Below are 20236 nucleotides of genomic sequence, written 5' to 3' on the forward strand. Positions count from 1 at the left end.
GGTTTAAGGACAATAAATGTTATAAACAACAACTTAGGATCTCAGGGTTGGGTTTGCTAAACGTGAAGAACATGAAATCGTAATGCTTAAACAAACTAATAAAATCGAAACCAAAACATCAATAACATCTTAGAATTTTAGGGTTGGCTTGTTGAACCTAATGAATATGAGGTCGAAATGCTTAAACAAACTAACAAATTCGAATTGTTGAAACTAAATTCCCTAGTTTTTTAAGGTTTAAGCAAACTCAGTTAATGACCGTCGATTTGTCAAATCATAATACATAAAAGCATAAATCTTGAAAACATTACAAACAAAAAATCGGTTACAAACCATAAACGATCTATCGATTTAGAGAAACCATAAAACCCATAAATCTCGAAACCACCAGAAATCATAAACCAAATCTAAAAGCTTACAAACCTGAAAGAGAGAATCATTTGAGACGGTGAAACTACTTGAAATTTCCTTTTGCCAAAGAAAGAGAGAGTTGTGCCTATTAAAGAAAAAAAATCATATATCCAAATCGATTGAGTCATCCGAAAAATCTAATTGCATAATAACAACAAAAGCTATTTAAATAACAACTTAAGACTCGCAAAAAGAAAAAAACAACCAAGAGAAAGAACAGATAGGGAGATATTTCAGGATAAATTTGAAGTTAAAAACTCTTGGAGATAAGTTTAAAAGGTATAATCTAAACTCTTTAGACAAATTTAGGAGATGAAATCTTAATCTTAAAAGATAAGTTTGGAAAGTGTAATCTTAGTCGTTGAAGAGGTGAATATATTATAAAAAGAAATATCATCCTCTCTTACTGTATAGATTATAATATATTTTTGATTAGAGAAGCTATGTTCTATTTTCAATATTGGTTTGTAAATATTTAAGAAGTTATTTTCTACTAAACCTACAATAACCATAGTCAAATTATGATAAATTTTTTTTGGATAATGACTTCTTTGGTGGGAGAAGGATAAAGAAGCAAAGGTTGGTGGAAGATCTGAAATGACCCTACCAAGTTTTACCACAATCAAAAGTGTTATCCTACTCCACCTCAACTTATTAATCTTATTAATGTGGATTGGCACACGAGTTATCTCCTTTCTAGCTTGTTGTGGCTCGTGACTATCCATCGCAATTCATGCTGATTTGTCATGGTGTTATTACACCGTGTACTATCTGACACGTGGTTCCAACTATAAGGAGATCTCTCTATTTACTTTCCTTATCAACCCCCCAAGTGAGATGAACTTCCTTGTGTTTCTTCCTCCCCCCTTGGCCGCCTACTTCCCTCACTTCTTCTATCGTTGAATAAATAACATCACGAGATTAGAGAGAGAAAGATAGAGAGAGAATTTTCTCGTTTCTGCAATATAAATTGGAACCTAATTAGGGTTTGTTGAATTTCTCTGATGAAATGTCGACGCCATTAACTGGCCTTCAACATAGAGATGGAGGAGGTATTGCTTTAATGCCTGGACCAGTGAATCCGGGGGACCCTACTCCTCCATCGTCGTCGTCATCATCTTCTTCTAAGTCTTGCTTGAAGAATAATCCTGCCTTAAATTCTCCAATCCTTATCTTCTTGTTCTTCCACAAAGCGATTAGGTCAGAGCTCGAAGGTTTACATCGTGATGCCGTGGCTTTCACAACTGACCTTAATGGTGATATCAGACCGCTATTGAAACGTTATCATTTTCTTCGAGCAATTTACAAGCATCACTGTAATGCTGAAGATGAGGTTAGATTAGTTTCTTTCTTTCTCTCTCTCTCTTGGATTCATTTCATTTTGATTAATTTTCCTTATCTTTTTAATCAAGATTGTCATTAGTCAGACTCGACTATTTCAAATCATCTTTGATTCTTTTCTCACTAAAAATTAGTATGAAACATATTAATTGAGTTGTTTAATTGAATTATGTTAGTTCAATTGGAATCTGTAGCTTTTAGGATTCAGTTAATTGAATAGACATTGTTGTTTGCCTGTCATTTGTTCTTGAAAACTCAGAAGAGTTTGGACCTTGATTCACTTTTTCAAGTGAAAGTTAGGTGGTTGTCCAGTTTCATTGTGCACCTATACCTAACAAGCATTCATTTTCATGTGTTAGCTAAGGACATCTGTATGTGTTGGTAATAATGAGTTTCATATGAAAGGAAATAATGGACAAAACAAGTTACCTAGCTTGGAATAACTCCTGCTACCACTTTAAAACGGATAAGATAAAAATGAGCTCAGCCTTGGTAATCAATCTTTGTACATTACCTTTGCACGAGTGCCCAAATTTGTTTTCTATGTCTATTAGTTACATTCTTGAATCTTGAGTGAGAAGTTTATGTACTAATAGCGAGAACGAGAAGTCCTCGAGCCGTGGACGATTATTTTCTATAGACATGTTGTATTTGATTAGCTTAGTTAAGAAACCTACACTTTCTGAAGCCCGTATCTATACTGTAATCAATAAAAACATATAAGTACCTTATGTTATGCACGAATAGTACCCTATTATGCTATACAAACGAAGTTTTGAACTTGCATTTTTCTTCAATAGTTACTGGTTAGACATGCTAACTCACTATTTAGCCTTTTGTTTTAAACACTCTAACCCTTAAAAACAACTGTTACATGCACGGCAATGGATTCCGTATAAGATAAGTATAGTTATCTAAAATATGTGTTCTGCAAACACATTTAATTTTCTTGTCGAACTCATCGAAAACATGTTCTTGTATTAACTTGAAAGTTTGATCTGTATTTTCTTTTTGGACCTCCAGGTCATCTTTCCAGCTCTTGACATACGTGTGAAGAATGTAGCGCGCACATACTCCCTGGAGCACAAGGGAGAAAGTGAACTTTTTGATCAATTATTTGAGTTGCTCAATGCAGATCGCCAAAATGAGGAAAGCTTTCGAAGAGAGTTGGCTTCTTGTACTGGAGCACTTCAAACATCGGTTAGCCAGCACATGTCCAAGGAGGAGGAACAGGTATTGACCCTTTCTGTTTCTGTTGGTGCATGTTCATTATCATTTGGAACAGTTGTATCGATTCTACTAAAATTTATTCCACCTCGGGTAGGAAGTGATGCGTTTATAACGTTTGGTACTCTGGGTTTATTTCTTATAGAAGGGTAAGTATCTTCCCACCACTACGGAGATTTATTATCAAAATTTTGGACCAGTATATGTTGCTATTAGTTTTTGTTTTCTTATTTTTCTTTCCTTTCTTTTGTTTGTTTGGTTATATCAATATATTGTCAACTTTTCAATATTCATTTGGTCGGGTAACCCTCTTCGTTTCTGGATAAGCTATTGTATAGAACTGCTCAGACTTTTTCACACCATACTATTTGTATTTTGTTGTTTGTTGTCAAAATTAACCAGATCCTAAATGATTTTTTGTTTTCGGATTTCTCTAGTTCTTGGATTTAACATGCATCTTATAAGCATTTGGAAGTGTTTTGAGTGTCCTCACTATTACCTCTTTTGAGGCTTACCAACTGGCCTCAAATTAATTTAGGTGGCACTTTATTTAGTTATATGTATATGTATTCCTTGATTTTATATAATGTTGACTACCCACTGCTTACACTTACTGATCTGCACAAAAGTGATCTAACATGCGCTTTATTTGTGACGATGTTCTCATCACAAATATTTGGATAGCCCCCACCTACACACACAATCCGGTTTAACAAATAAGTTCACTGTTAATGAAGAAAATAAAGTAAGGATTCTCACTAGTGCGTATCCTCCTTTAGTAGAAAATCACAGTCAACATCATAACCTACCTGAAAAGCATGTATAGCGCTTCTCAATCTCAACTTCTGGTATTGAAAGGATTCTGACATGTATATCTAGGTTGTACATGTCAGGAAGTTCCTGTTCTTCTATATTGTCATAATGTCCATGTCTATCTATAATCTACCAACTCCTTTAAAAAACATGTAAGGTAAATACAGAGATGACTTATTCGTTGTTTATTCAACCACAATCCACAAATATTACGGACGAGGCTTTGGTGACGATGATTGCTAATTTGCTATTAATCGAACTGTTACCATTTGCGTTGAATTTTGCAGGTGTTTCCCTTGTTAATTGAGAAGTATTCATTTGAAGAGCAGGCATCATTGGTCTGGCAGTTTTTATGCAGCATTCCTGTGAATATGATGGCAGAATTCCTGCCATGGCTTTCTTCTTCGATTACATCTGACGAGCATCATGACATGCTAAAATGTTTGTGCAAGATTGTCCCAGATGAAAAGCTCCTTCAACAGGTACCTGTTATTAATGTTGAGATCCTTGTAAAAAAAGTTGATTTATGATTTCAAAATAAAGGGATCGACCAGTGATGACAACTGAATCTTTGTGAGTTGAAACTTTAGATTGTGCAAGTTTCAATTAGAATGATGAATAGATGATCCTTGCTGAAATTTGTCCTGTGACCATATCCATTTTAGCCTTACACAGGATCTTGTAAAATCATGTATGAATGGGAGGGCATGTGAATCTCTCTCTCAAATAATAACTATTATCACTGTTATAGTTATTGTAATATTATTATAATTTATAAACTTAGTTTATTTTACAATTACACTGTCCCATGTGATGTTTCAAAACGAAGTTCAGGTGCACCTTCAGGCATGGGACTAAGCTGAAATGAGGTTCAACTCCTTGAAGCGTGTATCTCTTTGACCAATAAAGAGGTGCGCACACCTCTTAACCATGAGGTGAACGCCTCTTTCATGATGAGAGAAATGCATCTTACACTTCATACAAACCATAGGTCTGGTGTTAATTCCTCAACCACTACTCTCCTCCTAGTCCCTCTCTCCACTTGACCAATTTAACTAGCTGCACTCAGTCTCCTAGGTTAATCCGCAACTTAGTGCCCAACCCAGTAGATCGACCGTTAAATCCCTGAGCATATATTAATTTCGTTTTTCTTTTATTCTCTTAACCATTAAATAGTTTTCTTTTTTTGGTACGACATACGTAATTGAGTACATGTACATAAATTCCATGCAAACTGACATTGTTTATAATTAATCGAGGGTTTATGAGCAGCGAGATGATATAATGTATTAAAATTTTGATTACACTTCATGGTAACTAAGCAAGTTGAGGTAGGACTGGATCTACGGGCAATCCTGGTATTGGCTCCGAAGTGGGCAGCTCGTGTTGATCGCAGACCAACCTCTGGAGTTTGGGATTTTGCAGTGCCTCGTCATATCATGCTTAGTTGGGCTAATAGCTCGGTTTTACCCCTTTAGGATTAGCTTTAGTTTCATAAAAGGGAGATAAGAGAGAAGAGCTCAACACTAGCCTTTGACATGGTCAATGAGATTAACTAAATTGACAAGAACATTTGAACATTTGAAAACTCATATTTTCTCGATTAATGTCAAAATTTGTACCTGCTACTCGACTTGATGTTGTTTCTATCTCCATGTTAGTAGTAAACTATGACCTATGTAATTATTTACTTCTTTCTGGCACATGTGTTTGTTGTATTGATATTCTGAAATCGAGGTGACGTCTGTATCACCTCGAGGCTATACCAGTATACCTTGACTTTATGCTTATCTTTGCAAAGAAAACCGATTTTCCTTTTAAAGTAATTGGTTTTCTGGGACCCATGTGAGAATGGCGTAAGCGTCGATTTTTGATGTAATATTTGGTCCAGTTGCACGGTATTCCCATTTCTCATTAAAAAAATCAATACCAATCCTCTTCTTTATTACCCATTAGATGGTAGGGTTAAGATGTTTAATATGATTTTTTTTAGTGAGGCAGATCAACATGATGAGTGCCGAAGAGTGACAAATCTCAGACTTTAGATCAACTTCATTTAAGACCGTTTATAAAAGGTTCTAAACTAAATTAAGTGTGTACTTTTATTATATACTGAATGTAACTAATTAGTAGATGCGCTTCGTAGGTTATCTTTACCTGGATGGAAGGGAAAAATATGTCCAATAAGGTAGTTGAGCAAACTGAGAAGGGACATTGTGCTTGTGGATCTTCCGTGACTGGAAAAAGGAAATATTCACAGTCAAGTTGTGCTGTTAATTTGATTGGTGCACATCCCATAGATGAAATATTACTTTGGCATAAAGCTATTAAGAGGGAGTTGAAAGATATAGCCGAGGAAGCTAGAGCTATACAACTTGTTGGTGATTTTTCAAATTTGTTAGCGTTCAATGAGAGGCTGCAATTTATCGCAGAAGTTTGTATCTTCCACAGGTATTACCATCTCTAGTATCTCCCTCGAATTTTTTTCATTATTCAAATAAACTTTATAAATATGCATGCTTCAGCTTGTAGACGCTTAATTTTAACATTTCTAGCTTGTTTTTGTTTATCGATTTTCTCCATATCCAGTTAGGGTTTGTTTGATAAAAGAGAAATGATTCTACAGCATAAAAATTTATTTGGATGGGAAGTCCTCCATGGAACATACCCATGGAATTAAATATTCATTTGTTTGGTTGTCAATTGTTATCCCTTAGAAATATAATTCCGTTGTTTAGTTGACAATTTATTTCCATGGAAATGAGAATACATAAAAATCCATATTTAAAAAAATGAACCAAAACATTTTTTTTTCTAGAAACAAATTCAATATATATAAACCAACATAACTAAATCTGTTTATTACTCAAAGAAAGTTTGAACCCATTGCTAACCCCATGGTAGTAAACCTAGTGCAACCCAGCGCAACCTCACTACAATAATAAAATGTCATTTTGATAGGTAAAAAGTCTTTTTGATAATATAACGGTAAAAATGTCATATTGAAAATATAATGGGAAACCCTCATTTTGACAATACAAGAGTACACAACTGTCATTTTCACAACATAAGGAGAAAATGATCAGTTTTGGACAATATAAGGGTCAAAATGGCAATTTGAAAAGGTGGAAAGGTAGAATATTCTTGTGAAAATATAGAAAGATAAAAATGACATTTTGACAACATGAGGGTCAAATATCATTTTGACAATATTAGGTAAAAATGTCATTTTGAAAATATTGAAAGGTAAACATGACATTTTTGACAAGTAAGGGTAAAAACATGGCTTTGATGTTTAAAATTTTGGTTAAAACATCATTTTTACCCTTATTTGTGTTTGTCCATATCAGGCCTAAAATGTTCAAAATTTTGGATGAAACATCATTTTTTATTGTTAAAACTTAAAACTTCCAATTTCACATTTGTATTGTTTAAAATTGATCCAATAAACATCTTTGTGACAACTACTTCTATGGGCCTGAACTGCTTCTTTATTTTTAAATTGCACAAATATAAATTTTGGAATTCTAAGTCTTTGGTAATATTTCTATAGTTGTATGCATAAAATGCACAAAATTGTTAGTTTATGCGTGACCAAGTTTTGAACACAGCCATAGGAAGCTAATGAATCTTCAAGAGACCTAAAATCTAGATAAATTAAACACCGATCAGGTTAGTTCCGTTTGGATATGCTGAAAATTTCAGTTGGTGAAACATACAGTGAATGGAATGGTCACACACTTGCATGAGAAAAATGGATGGCCATAGTGGTGTCTTGGTTATCCTTAAAGAATAAATTACTGTGTGCCATTGTAGTCGACAATGGATATTACAGCCAGTGCGAAGTCAGATGACTGATGTGAACAATAAATTGATAATATCAGAAAATACCTGGCTGTGCATACATATATAAGAAGTAGTAGGAGTAGGAGGAGATTACTTGATGAGTGATATGTTACTGTGGAGGATGGCTGGTTTTCTTTTAGTTCATTTTCAGGAGAAGAGATTTTTTTAAGGTTCTTTTCGTCCGGTGTCTTTTTTATTTGTCTTTGTAAAAGAAGATGATATCTGTGATATTGTATTGCCTAATCTATATAATAAGGAAGGAGGGTATCTTTTTAGAATATACCCTCATCTTCAATTCCTACGATTACACCTCCCAAACTTATCTGCAGGGGTTGAGATTACATCTACCAAACTTATCTCTAAGGGTTGAGATTATACCTCCTAAACATATGTTTAATAGCTAAGATTATACCTCCCGAACTTATCGCCAAGGACTGAGATTATAGAACTGTCCGTGCCTATCAGACACATGTACATATATATATATATATATATATCCCAAATGCTACCTGTCATAATCAGCTATATAATTTCATCTACTTGGCTGTCTGCTCATTTTTCCTCTTCACTTCTGGTTATGGTCCGTTTTTGACATGTATCTGAATCCAATACTATCTTTATGGCTGCAGTATTGCTGAGGACAAGATTATATTTCCTGCAGTTGATCGGGAGATCTCTTTTGTCCAAGAGCATGCTGAGGAAGAAAGTCAGTTTGAAAAGTTCAGGGGCTTGATAGAAAGTATACAAAATACAGGAGCTAGTTCAACTTCAGCTGAATTCTACACAAACCTATGCTCACAAGCTGATCACATAATGGACACTATACAGAAGCATTTCCACAATGAAGAAGTTCAGGTACGTAAGTTTTATTATGCAGCAAATCCTTTTTATCCCGACGAGCAGTCTGTATAAGTATTCTGCATTTTTAGGTACTCCCACTTGCACGGGAACATTTTAGTACTGCAAGACAACGAGAACTACTGTATAAGAGTTTATGTATGATGCCTTTGAAGTTGGTGGAACGTGTTTTGCCCTGGCTTGTCGGATCACTAAGTGAAGAAGAAGCGAGCTCTTTCCTTCAAAATATGCACTTGGCAGGTTTAATCCATTCTATATGCTCATTGTTGAGAAACTACATGCTATTCATGCTGAATGACTTTATACGTAGTTCCTAAATAATGCATAATTGTGCGATGCAGCTCCTACATCTGATGCTGCGCTGATTACTCTTTTCTCCGGTTGGGCATGCAAGGGTCGTTCTCAAGATGCATGTTTATCTTCGAGTGCAAATGGGTGCTGCGCGATGAAACGACTATCTGATGCGGAAGAGTATACACCACCCTGCGCATGTGACGCTACCTTGTCTACTGAGAAGCAGTCATTGACCCAATTAGATAAAGAGACACAGCCGGTGAAATTTGGCAATATTTTGGGCTTACGTGAAACCAACATTTCTTCTGGTCCATCAGGAACTGTAGAAGAAAGGAAATTGTCATGTGGTAATCAGGGTTGTTGTGTGCCTGCTTTAGGAGTAAACAACAACAACCTTGGAGTTGGTTCCCTTACAGCTGCAAAGTCTCTCCGCTCTTTATCTCTTAGTCAAGCTCCTTCGCTTAGTTCCAGTCTTTTTACCTGGGAAACAGATAGTAGCTTTTCTACCACTGGTTCTTCACCACGACCCATCGATAACATATTCAAATTCCATAAAGCAATCCGCAAAGATTTGGAATATTTGGATGTCGAATCTGGAAAGCTTAATGACTGTGATGAGAGATTCCTTCGGCTGTTCATTGGAAGGTTTCGTTTGTTATGGGGGTTGTATAGAGCTCATAGTAATGCTGAAGATGAGATAGTTTTTCCGGCTTTAGAATCCAAAGAGACTCTCCATAACGTAAGCCACTCATACACTTTGGATCATAAGCAGGAGGAAAAGCTATTTGAAGATATATCAACTGTTCTCTCCGAGCTTTCACAAATTTATAAGGTCTTGAGCTCCAATAAATCAGAAAATGTAAGAACTGTTTCTCATGGTACTGACGATATGCAAAAGTACAATGAACTTGCTACAAAGCTTCAAGGAATGTGCAAGTCGATAAGAGTCACACTGGATCAACATGTTTTCAGAGAAGAACTTGAACTGTGGCCGTTGTTTGACAGACACTTTTCTGTAGACGAGCAAGACAAAATTGTTGGACGTATAATCGGGAATACAGGTGCGGAGGTGCTCCAGTCGATGCTGCCATGGGTAACCTCTGTGCTTACCCAAGAAGAGCAGAATAAAATGATGGACACGTGGAAGCATGCTACCAAAAACACTATGTTCAGTGAATGGCTTGATGAATGGTGGAAAGGGGCCCCGACAGAATCCTCCCAAAAGGAAATAACGGACACGAGTAATTCTCTTGAAGGTTAGTGAGGAAGTTATTTTTGTGCTGCTTACACCTTAATGCTCTATTATGTTACTACATTCTGATTTCTGACTTCAATAGTTAAGTTTATTGAAATAAACTGCAGCCTTACTGCACTTTTCTGTTTTAAACTTAGAAACAAAATGTATAGAAAAACTATTTGCACTCGAGTAATGGGAGGCTAGGTTACAGGTCGCGACACCGAAGCCTCCCAAATGTGAATGAAATTGTTGTATGATATCACTTTTCCCATATTAAGGTTTCTAGACCAATGGAATAGAATTCCTTTTCATCTTCCAGTATGTTGGTACAACTGTTTTCTTCCTTAAAATTTTTATTCTACTTTCCTTTCCAAATTCCCCATATTATAGCTTTTACCCTATTCCATTTCCTTTCGGCTTTCCGACTTCTTTGGCCCTTGCCACTGTTCCAAAAGGTGATTCAAGAATCTTGGGTTGCACCGACTGGTATGTTGCTTGTTGATGGAGTAGTTCCAAAGACCTAGAGCTACTCGGCAGTGAGAGGTGACTAATTGTCTTTTTCACCTCATTACACATGATACCTCTGTTGACTAAGAGAAAGCCCCACGGTTTACTTGTCCAGCTTCTTCCAATTTGTATCTTGTCAACACCAGGCCTCTTCTTTCGTCTTGGTTCACCTTTGATAGTAGTTCTTGACGTTTAATTTATCTTCCAAATCCTTTCCTCTTCATTATCAGTTGGAGTGATCCCTTCTGTTGGTGAGAAGATTGAGCAGAACTGGAATTCTGAGGGCATCGTGTTAATCTTTTTTTGTTTCTTCTGGTTGGAATTTTTTCATGCCTTTCGACTTCCTTATTCTGTAGGCTCTGATGGTCATGAAAGCGTTGATCAAAGTGATAAGATGTTCAAGCCTGGGTGGAAAGATATATTTCGGATGAATCGAAATGAGCTCGAGTCAGAGATAAGAAGGGTTTCAATGGACTCAACACTTGATCCACGAAGAGAAGATTATCTTTTTTATAATCTTATGACAAGGTTTGTTCCTGCAATGTAACATCTGTATGCAATTTATTGAAGTGTGCATTTCTTCTTGATAAAGAGTAAGATATGATCTGATAGTAGATGGTTATTGTAGTGGTTGGATAGCTGAACAGCAGATGTTACCTCAAACAAGAGCAGGAGAAACAACGAATACTGAAGATGTTCCAGGATGCTCTCCATCGTTCAGAGATTCGGAGAAGAAAGTGTTTGGCTGTGAGCACTACAAAAGAAACTGTAAACTCTTGGCTGCTTGCTGTAAGAAATTGTTTCCATGCAGGTTCTGCCATGATGAAGTCAGCGATCATTCAATGGACAGGTAGTCATTTTCATTGATCAAAATTGTATTAACCTTTGATATATTGTTCTTAAATGGAAAATGATTCTTTGCAGGAAATTGACATCAGAAATGATGTGCATGTCTTGTCTGAAAATTCAGGCCGTTGGACCAATTTGTACAACCCCTTCCTGCAATGGACTTGTAATGGCGAAATACTACTGTAACATCTGCAAATTTTTCGATGACGAAAGGTAAAGATCTTATTTTTGTCTCCTGGTAGTTATAATCTTCCACCAATTATGTGTTTTAATGGTTAAGTATGCAATGCAAAATAATGGTTCAAGTTAATCTTCTCGAGTATTTAAGCTTTTGTGCTTGATACTTAAATTAATAGGGTAAGTTATATGGTTATATGTTACTCTGTTATAGAATATTTACCTCAGGCTCAGGGTGGGAGCATACTGACATTGACTATCATTGGTTTTATTTTTTTCATAATCCTTCTCTGTGCCGAACAGAGACAGCTTCATTATATTCTACGCAAAATTCTAATATTATAAACTGATAATTTCAACATCGACTGGTGAAAAACATCACAGATTTTGTCTAAAATTCGTAAACCTAAGAGAAATAATAAATTTCAGCTGACATTATGATCATAAGGTGGACTGCTGTTTGATTTGTTTGATTTATATAACCTTAGCCTCAGTTATTCACTTTGTCCTCACTGAATATGTATTATGTAAAGCCGAAATATCTGGTGTCACTTGCCACTCAATAAAACATGAGTTCTTTGCAACTAATCATGGTTCAGGTGATCTGTTTTGCCTTGCTATTGTTTTATGTAACAAGCATACTTCTTTTTAAAAGAAATTTCGTATTTGGTTACACATTTGCCGCACCCAACCACTCCCTTGTTTGATACTCCACTTCAGCAGGTATCATGCGAGAATTTGTGTGTTTATCTTGTCTGAACTAACTCAAAATCGTGTTACGACCCTTAAATATCACTCTAAAAGTCTAGGTTAGCTTTTTGTAAGCACGGGTTACAGATGCAGCAGAAAAGCACTACTTGTACTTGGGCAGGTAGGCTGTTCACCAAAATTGGTAGCATAGAAACTGAAAAGAGGAGCCTTTTTTGCAATGTTTGATATGTCAATCTCTTGTTCTCTTGTTATCCTTTCTATATAAAATATTTGGAGCTTAACAGATGTAACCCGATGACTTGTTGTTTATGAAGCTTCAATTCACAACAGTTGATCACTATTTTATAAGCTGGCTTTGGACCTCAACACTTCTAGATGTCTGTTTACCCCTTCTGGTTTAAATTGAAAAAGAAAAGTTCTCTCTAGGATTTAGTTTATAGAAGACAAATATTTGCTTCTTTTTTCTCTTTGACGTATTTATGAAAATATAGCATTATATTTGTGGATGTAATAGAATGTTTTAGCATATAGCTGTCTTAGGAGTGGATCTTTCTGGCTGACATATTTTATCTTTTTTTTGTACTTCAGGACAGTGTACCATTGCCCCTTTTGTAATTTGTGCCGCCTTGGCAGTGGACTAGGTATTGACTTCTTCCACTGTATGAAATGTAACTGCTGCCTTGGTATGAAACTAGTGGACCACAAGTGCCGTGAGAAAGGGCTAGAATCGAATTGCCCCATCTGCTGTGATTTCCTTTTCACATCAAGTGCAGCGGTCAGAGCTCTTCCTTGTGGGCATTTTATGCACTCGGCTTGTTTTCAGGTTTTGCTTTCATTTTTGTTATCCTTTGTCGTATAATATTCGTTGTGGACTTGTGCTTTCTCCGCCTTCATATTATAAGAAAACTAGATTTCACAAACTGCGAATGTTCTAACTCCCCTCCTTCCAATTCTGTTTAGGCATACACTTGCAGCCATTACACCTGTCCAATATGTAGCAAATCACTGGGAGATATGGCGGTAAGAGCTGATTTTTTTTTTTTACATTATTGCACAAGCATAATTCTTCTAGAGATGCATACAATGAGCTATAAACACAAATTGGTAGGAAAATGCTATGGGCTATACACATCAGATAGTAGAAGTAGTAAGTCATCAAATTTAGCTAATCAGTATGTATGAATTGGCATCTGAAAACGGCCCAAATTCACTAACATTTCCAGCAATCCAGCCAATCAGGTGAAGGCTGATTTAAAGAAGCATTCTTGTTTTACGTGACATACAAATAGATTATAATGGTTTGGTTTTATGCTTGTTGGCTCTTCCTGATTGTAATAAAATCCTGTAAAGGTTTACTTTGGGATGCTTGATGCTTTGTTGGCTGCTGAAGAGCTTCCAGAAGAATACAGAGACCGCTGTCAGGTTTGTCTTCATTTCTTACAATTTTTCTCGTCTCAACTTCTGTAAGTTTCCATCTTTTTCATTGTCAGATATAGGAGTCTTAAGTATTAAAAAGATTTGATTGTAAACTTGGGGGGAATGTAGGATATATTATGCAATGACTGCGAGAAGAAAGGAAGATCGCGCTTCCACTGGTTGTATCATAAGTGTGGGTCATGTGGATCTTACAACACAAGGGTAATCAAGCTGGAGTCATCAGATTCCAACTGCGACTGAGTGGCCAATTTCCACGGTTGAGTTTTGTACATAGAACACGGTTCTGCCTGAGTGGTGTTCAAAATGCTTTGGATGCACCAAGAAAACTTTCTTCCTATTTCAATGTACATTCTGAAGCGCACTTACATTTCCGAAGCTGGGAAGAGGTGAATCTTGTACAAAACTGGTAACCCGTATCCTCAGTGGGCGTCCATCAAATTGCTCGGAAGCTCCAGTTTTGAGGGTTAGTATATGTAGGAGCCAGTCTGATCTTTGCTTGCGGAGAGTATATCAGCAAGACTCGCGGTTATACTCGGTTCAACAGGCTTCAGCATTTAAGAGCATTGAATTCGAACCCCTTCATTCCCTTGCGAAGTACTTCTACTAAAACGTTGACATTAATTTCGAGAGAAATTTAGGCTGGGCCTTGGATTTTCTGATGCCTTTTTGTTTCTGCTCTTCCATATCTCTAACTAGTTAGTTCCTTATATTGAATACTTGTAATCTCTGGTGGTAACTGAATTGCTTTTCCGACTTGAATATAGAAATATTATCTGTGGTTTCTACTAGCGTCTCTAAGAGCAAAAGATGCCATTAAAGAGATTTGTTTTACAGGAATGTAAGAGGCCAAGAGGATAAACTTTGGCATGGGAGTCTTATTAGGGACTTGTGCTTTATAGCACCTATTGCCATGAAAATAACATTAAAAATAATTTTTTAAACTCTCCTCTTTCTCTCTAAATTATTTTTTTTCCCTCCCTTCTCTCTCTAAATATTGGGGCGAAGAGTGTTCGTTCCTCTTTGCTGGAAAAACTAGACCTTCAAGGTCTTAAACCAGATCCGGTCTTGTTTCAAACCAGACTTTGAAGGTCTGGTTTTCTGGCGAAGGGAACCCCTTTCGCAGGAATATTTAGAGAGAGAAGGGAGGGCAAAAAGAAATTTTAATTTTTTTTTCCTTAAATGTTTGAAGGTTGCCAGTCGTACGGGCGGCGCTAGTAAGGGGCATGTGGGGGTCGTGCCCTCACAAGCCCCAATACCTCCCCTTAACACTAATCCAAAATAAAGACCATTATATTTTATTTTGCAAGAAACGCACTTTAGTTAAATAGAGATCCTCATATATCCGATATACCCCACCATAAATGTTTTTTTTTTTGCTGAAACCCACAACAAATTTTAGGCAGATATAGATATAGTCCATGGCAAAATAGTAATCCACTTCACAAAAACGTCATTCTTCACACGTGAAATGATATATGACAACGTTTGTAGTTTAATTTTTTGGTAAACTTGATCGGTTGAGTAACACATTTTTTTCTCTAAGCATCACCTCTCTAAAATAAAGTTGTTGTTTTCTTGTACAACATTTATATTTTTTGTTACATTAGTTACCTAATTTGATTATTTACTTAAATAGAAGTGTAACCAAATTACTATCAAAATAAAAAACATTTTAGTAAAAGAAACGTGATTGTAAATAGTGAATCGCCTTAGAAAATCAAACAAGTGTTGTTTGTTTGCCTTACTTTGTTTTTATATTTGTATATGAAATTGTGAAATTCCTTTTCTTCAAAAATTTGAACTAAATTACTTTAGAAATATAATTAAGAACATAATAAAATTTATCTATGTATTTCTCATGATCATTCAACAAATTTCGTCCAAGATTGTAATTTTCAAAATGTGATATGTAAACTATAGTGTATGACAAACCATTTTTTCATTAAGTCGATTTAGAAGGAATATGATACAGTAAATTAAAATATAATGTGTTAATAGATATTGTTTGATTTATTTACTTATGTGAGTTTCTCCTATTTAAAAGTGCCCCTAGAGAAGAAAATTTCTGGCTTCGCCACTGGCGGACGACCTTCACTGGTGAAGATGATGAGATGGCGAGAAATGAGGTGGTAGAGAGTGGCGATGAGTTGGATGAGAGAGAGGTGATGACTAGTTAACGGTGTCATAACAGAATCTGAAAAAATGGGTCATCTGGGTACTTTTGACAAAATAGGAGGCTAGGCAAGAAATCGGTCAGAAAGTTGGGGGCTGTTAGGGAAATAACCCTATAGATTACACAGGTTTATGTTGAAAGAGGATAAAATCTCTGATCTAACCTAAAAACTCTAGGTTATGAAGTGGGTGTTGAACCAAGATGGTTTAACCTGTCGTGCATAGAAAGCATGAAGTTGAGCATTTGACCCTTCAGTTAAAGGCGACCCGCATTTGTAGGGAAACCCCCACCCCACGAGGGCACCAACCAACACACTCAACCGAACCCTCTCTCCTAATGTCTACGGATCTTCCCCCTCTCCCAACCACCACCATCACCACCACTACCGACACCACCATCACCACCGTCCTCCTAACGTTCTTCTCACTTTCGGTGAAACGCCAACCGCCACCACCACCATGACTGATTCTTACGACGATGGAGGAACCAATACTCCAAATACCACATCAACATCGACTCCTCTCTCTCGTATTGCTGAGGCATTTGAAGAGCTCAATAAATCTGTTACCTCCAAAAACTTCCAAGATCTGAGATTGATTCCTTTCACTGACGCCTGCTCTCTCGTCTCCGTTCTCTTCGGTTGCCTCGGTATTGCTTTCAAATTCGCCGAAATTGAATACGTCGCCAAGGTACCGCTTTCTTTCTTTTCTGCTTCCTTGTGCAATCTTAGGGCAAAATTTTGAACTCATCTGATTCCAATTTTCTGGGTATTTGATATTGGGCTCGAAAGATGATTGAATAGTTATGTGTTCATATCGAATTTATCAATTTTGATTCCTAGTAAATTTTGGTAATTACAATTTGAAGATCCTTCTTTGTTTATAGTTGATTTCTGGATTATATCATCCTTTACAATTACCCATGGATTCCTTGCGGTTGTTAGCAATCACCAACCAAAAGGATTGTAAAGTTATGCTCCAAAGTTTGGCCCTAATTAACAATGAAAACCATCAATTATAAGATCTAACTTAAGAGTTTTTCTCCCAAGTGTGGGCCTAATTAAGACTAATATCATGTAGAAGCAAAGCTAATATGTTAGAATGAGCTGGTTTTTACTATGTAAATAAATGTTTGCCACAGTGGGAATCCAATAACACTTCCCAATTAGTTATCATGCTTGCTTAAGCTCCTTTTTGAACCCGTAGTTTGCTGCGACTTTTTCACTCTGATGTTTATTTTGTAGATTTGAGTTGTTAACCGGTATATGTATGGCTCCTTAAATATACGGTTATACGTTCCGGTGAAAAATATTTATTTGAATTATTAGATAATTATGATTTGTAATTTGGAGAGTCACGAGTTATAAGAGTTGCAAGTCATTATTTATTTTATAATCTAGAGAGTGATACGTTACTAATCTAGAGGGTCATTGTTATTTACATAAATGGTCCAGATAATCTTTTGTGTTGCTTAATTGGGTGAGAAATGATCTTGAGAGGTTCACTCTATAAAGAGTGGCATGAAAATGTTGCTCAAAATAGAATAAATACAAGAGAAAACCAAAGATCAATACTCAAGAAAGAAGTTTGAGAGAATTGTTCGGTATTTCAGGAGCTCTGTACGGGCTAAAAAATCCGTACGCTCCAAATCAATTAGTAGTTATTAGTTTACAGCCTTTCGAGACCTTATATGTTAATACGAGCTTCTCTCCCCTTTAATTTGTAATTGTGTGACCATGTGAAAATGCTTGAAGATAAAATTCGACAACTCGAGGAGACATTTGTGAGAAACTATGTAATTATTGACTACACAAAGGAGTGCTCGAAATATTAATTGAATTATCTCATAATAACATATTGAATTATGGAGAAGTCTCGAGGTGTTAGTGCGAAATGCATTGAGAAGATTAAGAGTTGTGGGATTAAGTAGAGAGTAATGGAGAAGATTAAGAGAGCAGTTACTAATGTGTTTAGGAAGTTAAAGAGTCATGTAAATGAACCATGTCTCGGTCTATAGTCATAGACTCCTATAAGTAGGTGCAAAGAAATGTATGTGTCCAGTGTCAACAACCTGTGGTTGGAGTTGTTACCAAGTTGGTTTCCACCCTCTAGGTCAAGGGTTCAAGACACGGGGGCATACCCCTTAAAGTATGCTGCCATTTCAAAAAAGGAAAAAAGAAAAAAAAAAGATATGTATGTCGAGATCAACACAATACAGAAAACCATAAGTAATTATAAGAAAGAATTTCTAACAGGTGATTCCATAAGTGTTCTTGGAGCTTTGTATCTCCAAGTTAATTACAGTTTATTATTAAAATTATTTCGAGTCCTTATTATGTTCATATGACTCCTATCCTAATATCCGTCTCCCTCAAAAATATTCCAGACCCTTTTGAAGCAGAAATGCCAGGTCATTATGGGAATAATGATAATTCTAGTATAATCTGTTTTCTTTATTGGTGTAGTATTAGCTCTTCTCCAAATTGGTGCTTGTCCGTGACAGGTTTTTTTTTGTAGCATGTTATCTGTGTGAATTCAACTGTTGCCTGTGAAACCTTTACACTTCTAAAGTGACTATGAGTTTATTCTTTACTGTCCATTTTATAGTTGATGCACTCTAAAGGGTAGAGTTTATTGGTACTTCTTACGAGATTCTTCTACTATTAAGCATGAGCTGCAGTTACCATGAGTCATACCCTGATCTTTTTCATGTTTCGATTTTTAGCTTGTTGTTCAGCTTTTCTAACTAAAAAATTAAAATATTGCTGCAATCGAACCTGTGCAGGTGAAAGGCCTTGTTGAAGCATCGGAAACATATGATACTTTGAGGAATATACTTGACCATGATATCGAGAATGATACTGTAAAAGAAAAGGGAAGTCTTTCTCGGAATTTGCGTAGAGTTAGACAGGGTCTTGACCTTATCAGAGCTCTATTTGAGCAATTCATATCATCAGAGTATGTTAAACCCTGTATCACCTTTTCACTTAATCCAGTTAATTAGATACTGGATGACTGAAAACCTCTTGAGTAGATATGTTAGTATTCAGTGTGCATTTCAATTTGCTAATGGGGCACCTTTACTTACATTTGTTTTCCTTTCAGTGAATGTTCTTTGAGAGAAGCAGCTTCTTCTGCTTATGCAGAAGTGTGTGCTCCATTTCACACATGGGCAATTAGGACAGCGGTGTTTGCGGGAATGTATGCTCTTCCATCAAAGCAACAACTTATATTGAAGCTAAATGAAACAGGTTAAGTGTCTCTCTTGAAGTTCAAATCTTGGTTCAGAATACAGTTATAGGTGAAAGTTACACACACAATGATAGTACGCCTGTGAAATTTTAATTCCATTTTTCAACTATAAATTATGGTGGCTGGTATTTACAGAGCACAAAAAGCTTAGTTTGACTAACGAAATCGTAGGTCACAAATGGGGGGCCAAATTGGAACTAACCCAAAAAAATCCACCACTTTTGTACAATATCCACAAGAAAATTGCCCATGCTCCAGACATTGATGGACGACGAGTTTGCATGAAGCAAGATCTGTTTGTTTAGATTTGTGAACTTGTTACTGGATGTGGTAATAGCCCTAACATCCTTCACTTGATTACCATCATAATCATCTACATCTTCAATTAGAAGATGATTTGTTATCTTGTTCAAGGATTTGGTAACTACTAACAGTGTTTACTTCCTTTTCTTCTTGAGGCTTCATTTATAAATCCTTTTTAGCCTATTTTTACGTACATTTTAACTTGCAATCATATTTATCTATCAGCTTAAATATCTTGTCATTATGTACATAATTTGTTGCAGATCACTCAGTAGAGACGGAAATGAGAAGGTACATTGTAGCATCACTTCCAGTAATAGAATACATAGACAAACTGTACACATCTAAGAATATCAGTTTGGACTGGTAATAGACTCTCTTCTTTCAAGGAAGACCTGGAAGAACGATGCATGATATCAGTTCTAGTACAGATATGCAGTTCGTTTCGTTGGTTCCACCAAAATGATTTTGAATGCCTTGTGTTTCTTGGATGCGAGACATGAAGTTCGACAACAGCTTAATATGTTCCTGTTTTTCTGAATTCATTCGAAAATTTGTTGTACAAATTCATGACAGGACTTGAGGTGGTGGTGTTCCGAGTGTGCACTGAGCAGACCATTTTGTAACAGTTTATTTTATAGGGCAAATTTAATGAAAGCGAAATTTTAAATTTACTTGTCATTTTTGTTATATAGACTCACATGAAAGTATTTTTTTGTTCAAGTCAAAGGAAATCTGAGTCCTATCACAAAAAGGGTGAGTGCATTTAACATTTCTCTTAATCTAATACATCTTATTGCA

At 36.1% G+C, this 20236-nt stretch overlaps 2 protein-coding genes across 2 annotated transcripts; both read left to right on the plus strand.

The window, feature by feature from the left end:
* The first annotated feature begins 1086 nt into the window (after positions 1–1086).
* BTS (zinc finger protein-like protein) lies at positions 1087–14481 on the plus strand. Its single transcript, XM_086653048.1, has 14 exons — positions 1087–1744; positions 2776–2985; positions 4080–4274; positions 5939–6243; positions 8268–8493; positions 8568–8736; positions 8838–10046; positions 10891–11062; positions 11163–11384; positions 11459–11596; positions 12860–13094; positions 13232–13291; positions 13622–13693; positions 13817–14481. Exons 1-14 carry the CDS (start codon positions 1421–1423, stop codon positions 13946–13948), a joined length of 3669 nt encoding a protein of 1222 aa, XP_086509174.1. The 5' UTR covers positions 1087–1420; the 3' UTR covers positions 13949–14481.
* Positions 14482–16055: 1574 nt separating this feature from the next.
* LOC147566551 (ACD11 homolog protein-like) lies at positions 16056–20116 on the plus strand. The gene is made up of 4 exons (XM_086653049.1): positions 16056–16570; positions 18666–18838; positions 18986–19131; positions 19699–20116. Exons 1-4 carry the CDS (start codon positions 16340–16342, stop codon positions 19803–19805), a joined length of 657 nt encoding a protein of 218 aa, XP_086509175.1. The 5' UTR covers positions 16056–16339; the 3' UTR covers positions 19806–20116.
* The last annotated feature ends 120 nt before the right edge of the window (positions 20117–20236 follow it).

Source organism: Eschscholzia californica, unplaced genomic scaffold (genome assembly GCF_041429995.1).
Source record: "Eschscholzia californica isolate CP2 unplaced genomic scaffold, dmEscCali1.0.p SCAF_1, whole genome shotgun sequence".
In the NCBI taxonomy this organism is placed as follows: domain Eukaryota; kingdom Viridiplantae; phylum Streptophyta; class Magnoliopsida; order Ranunculales; family Papaveraceae; genus Eschscholzia; species Eschscholzia californica.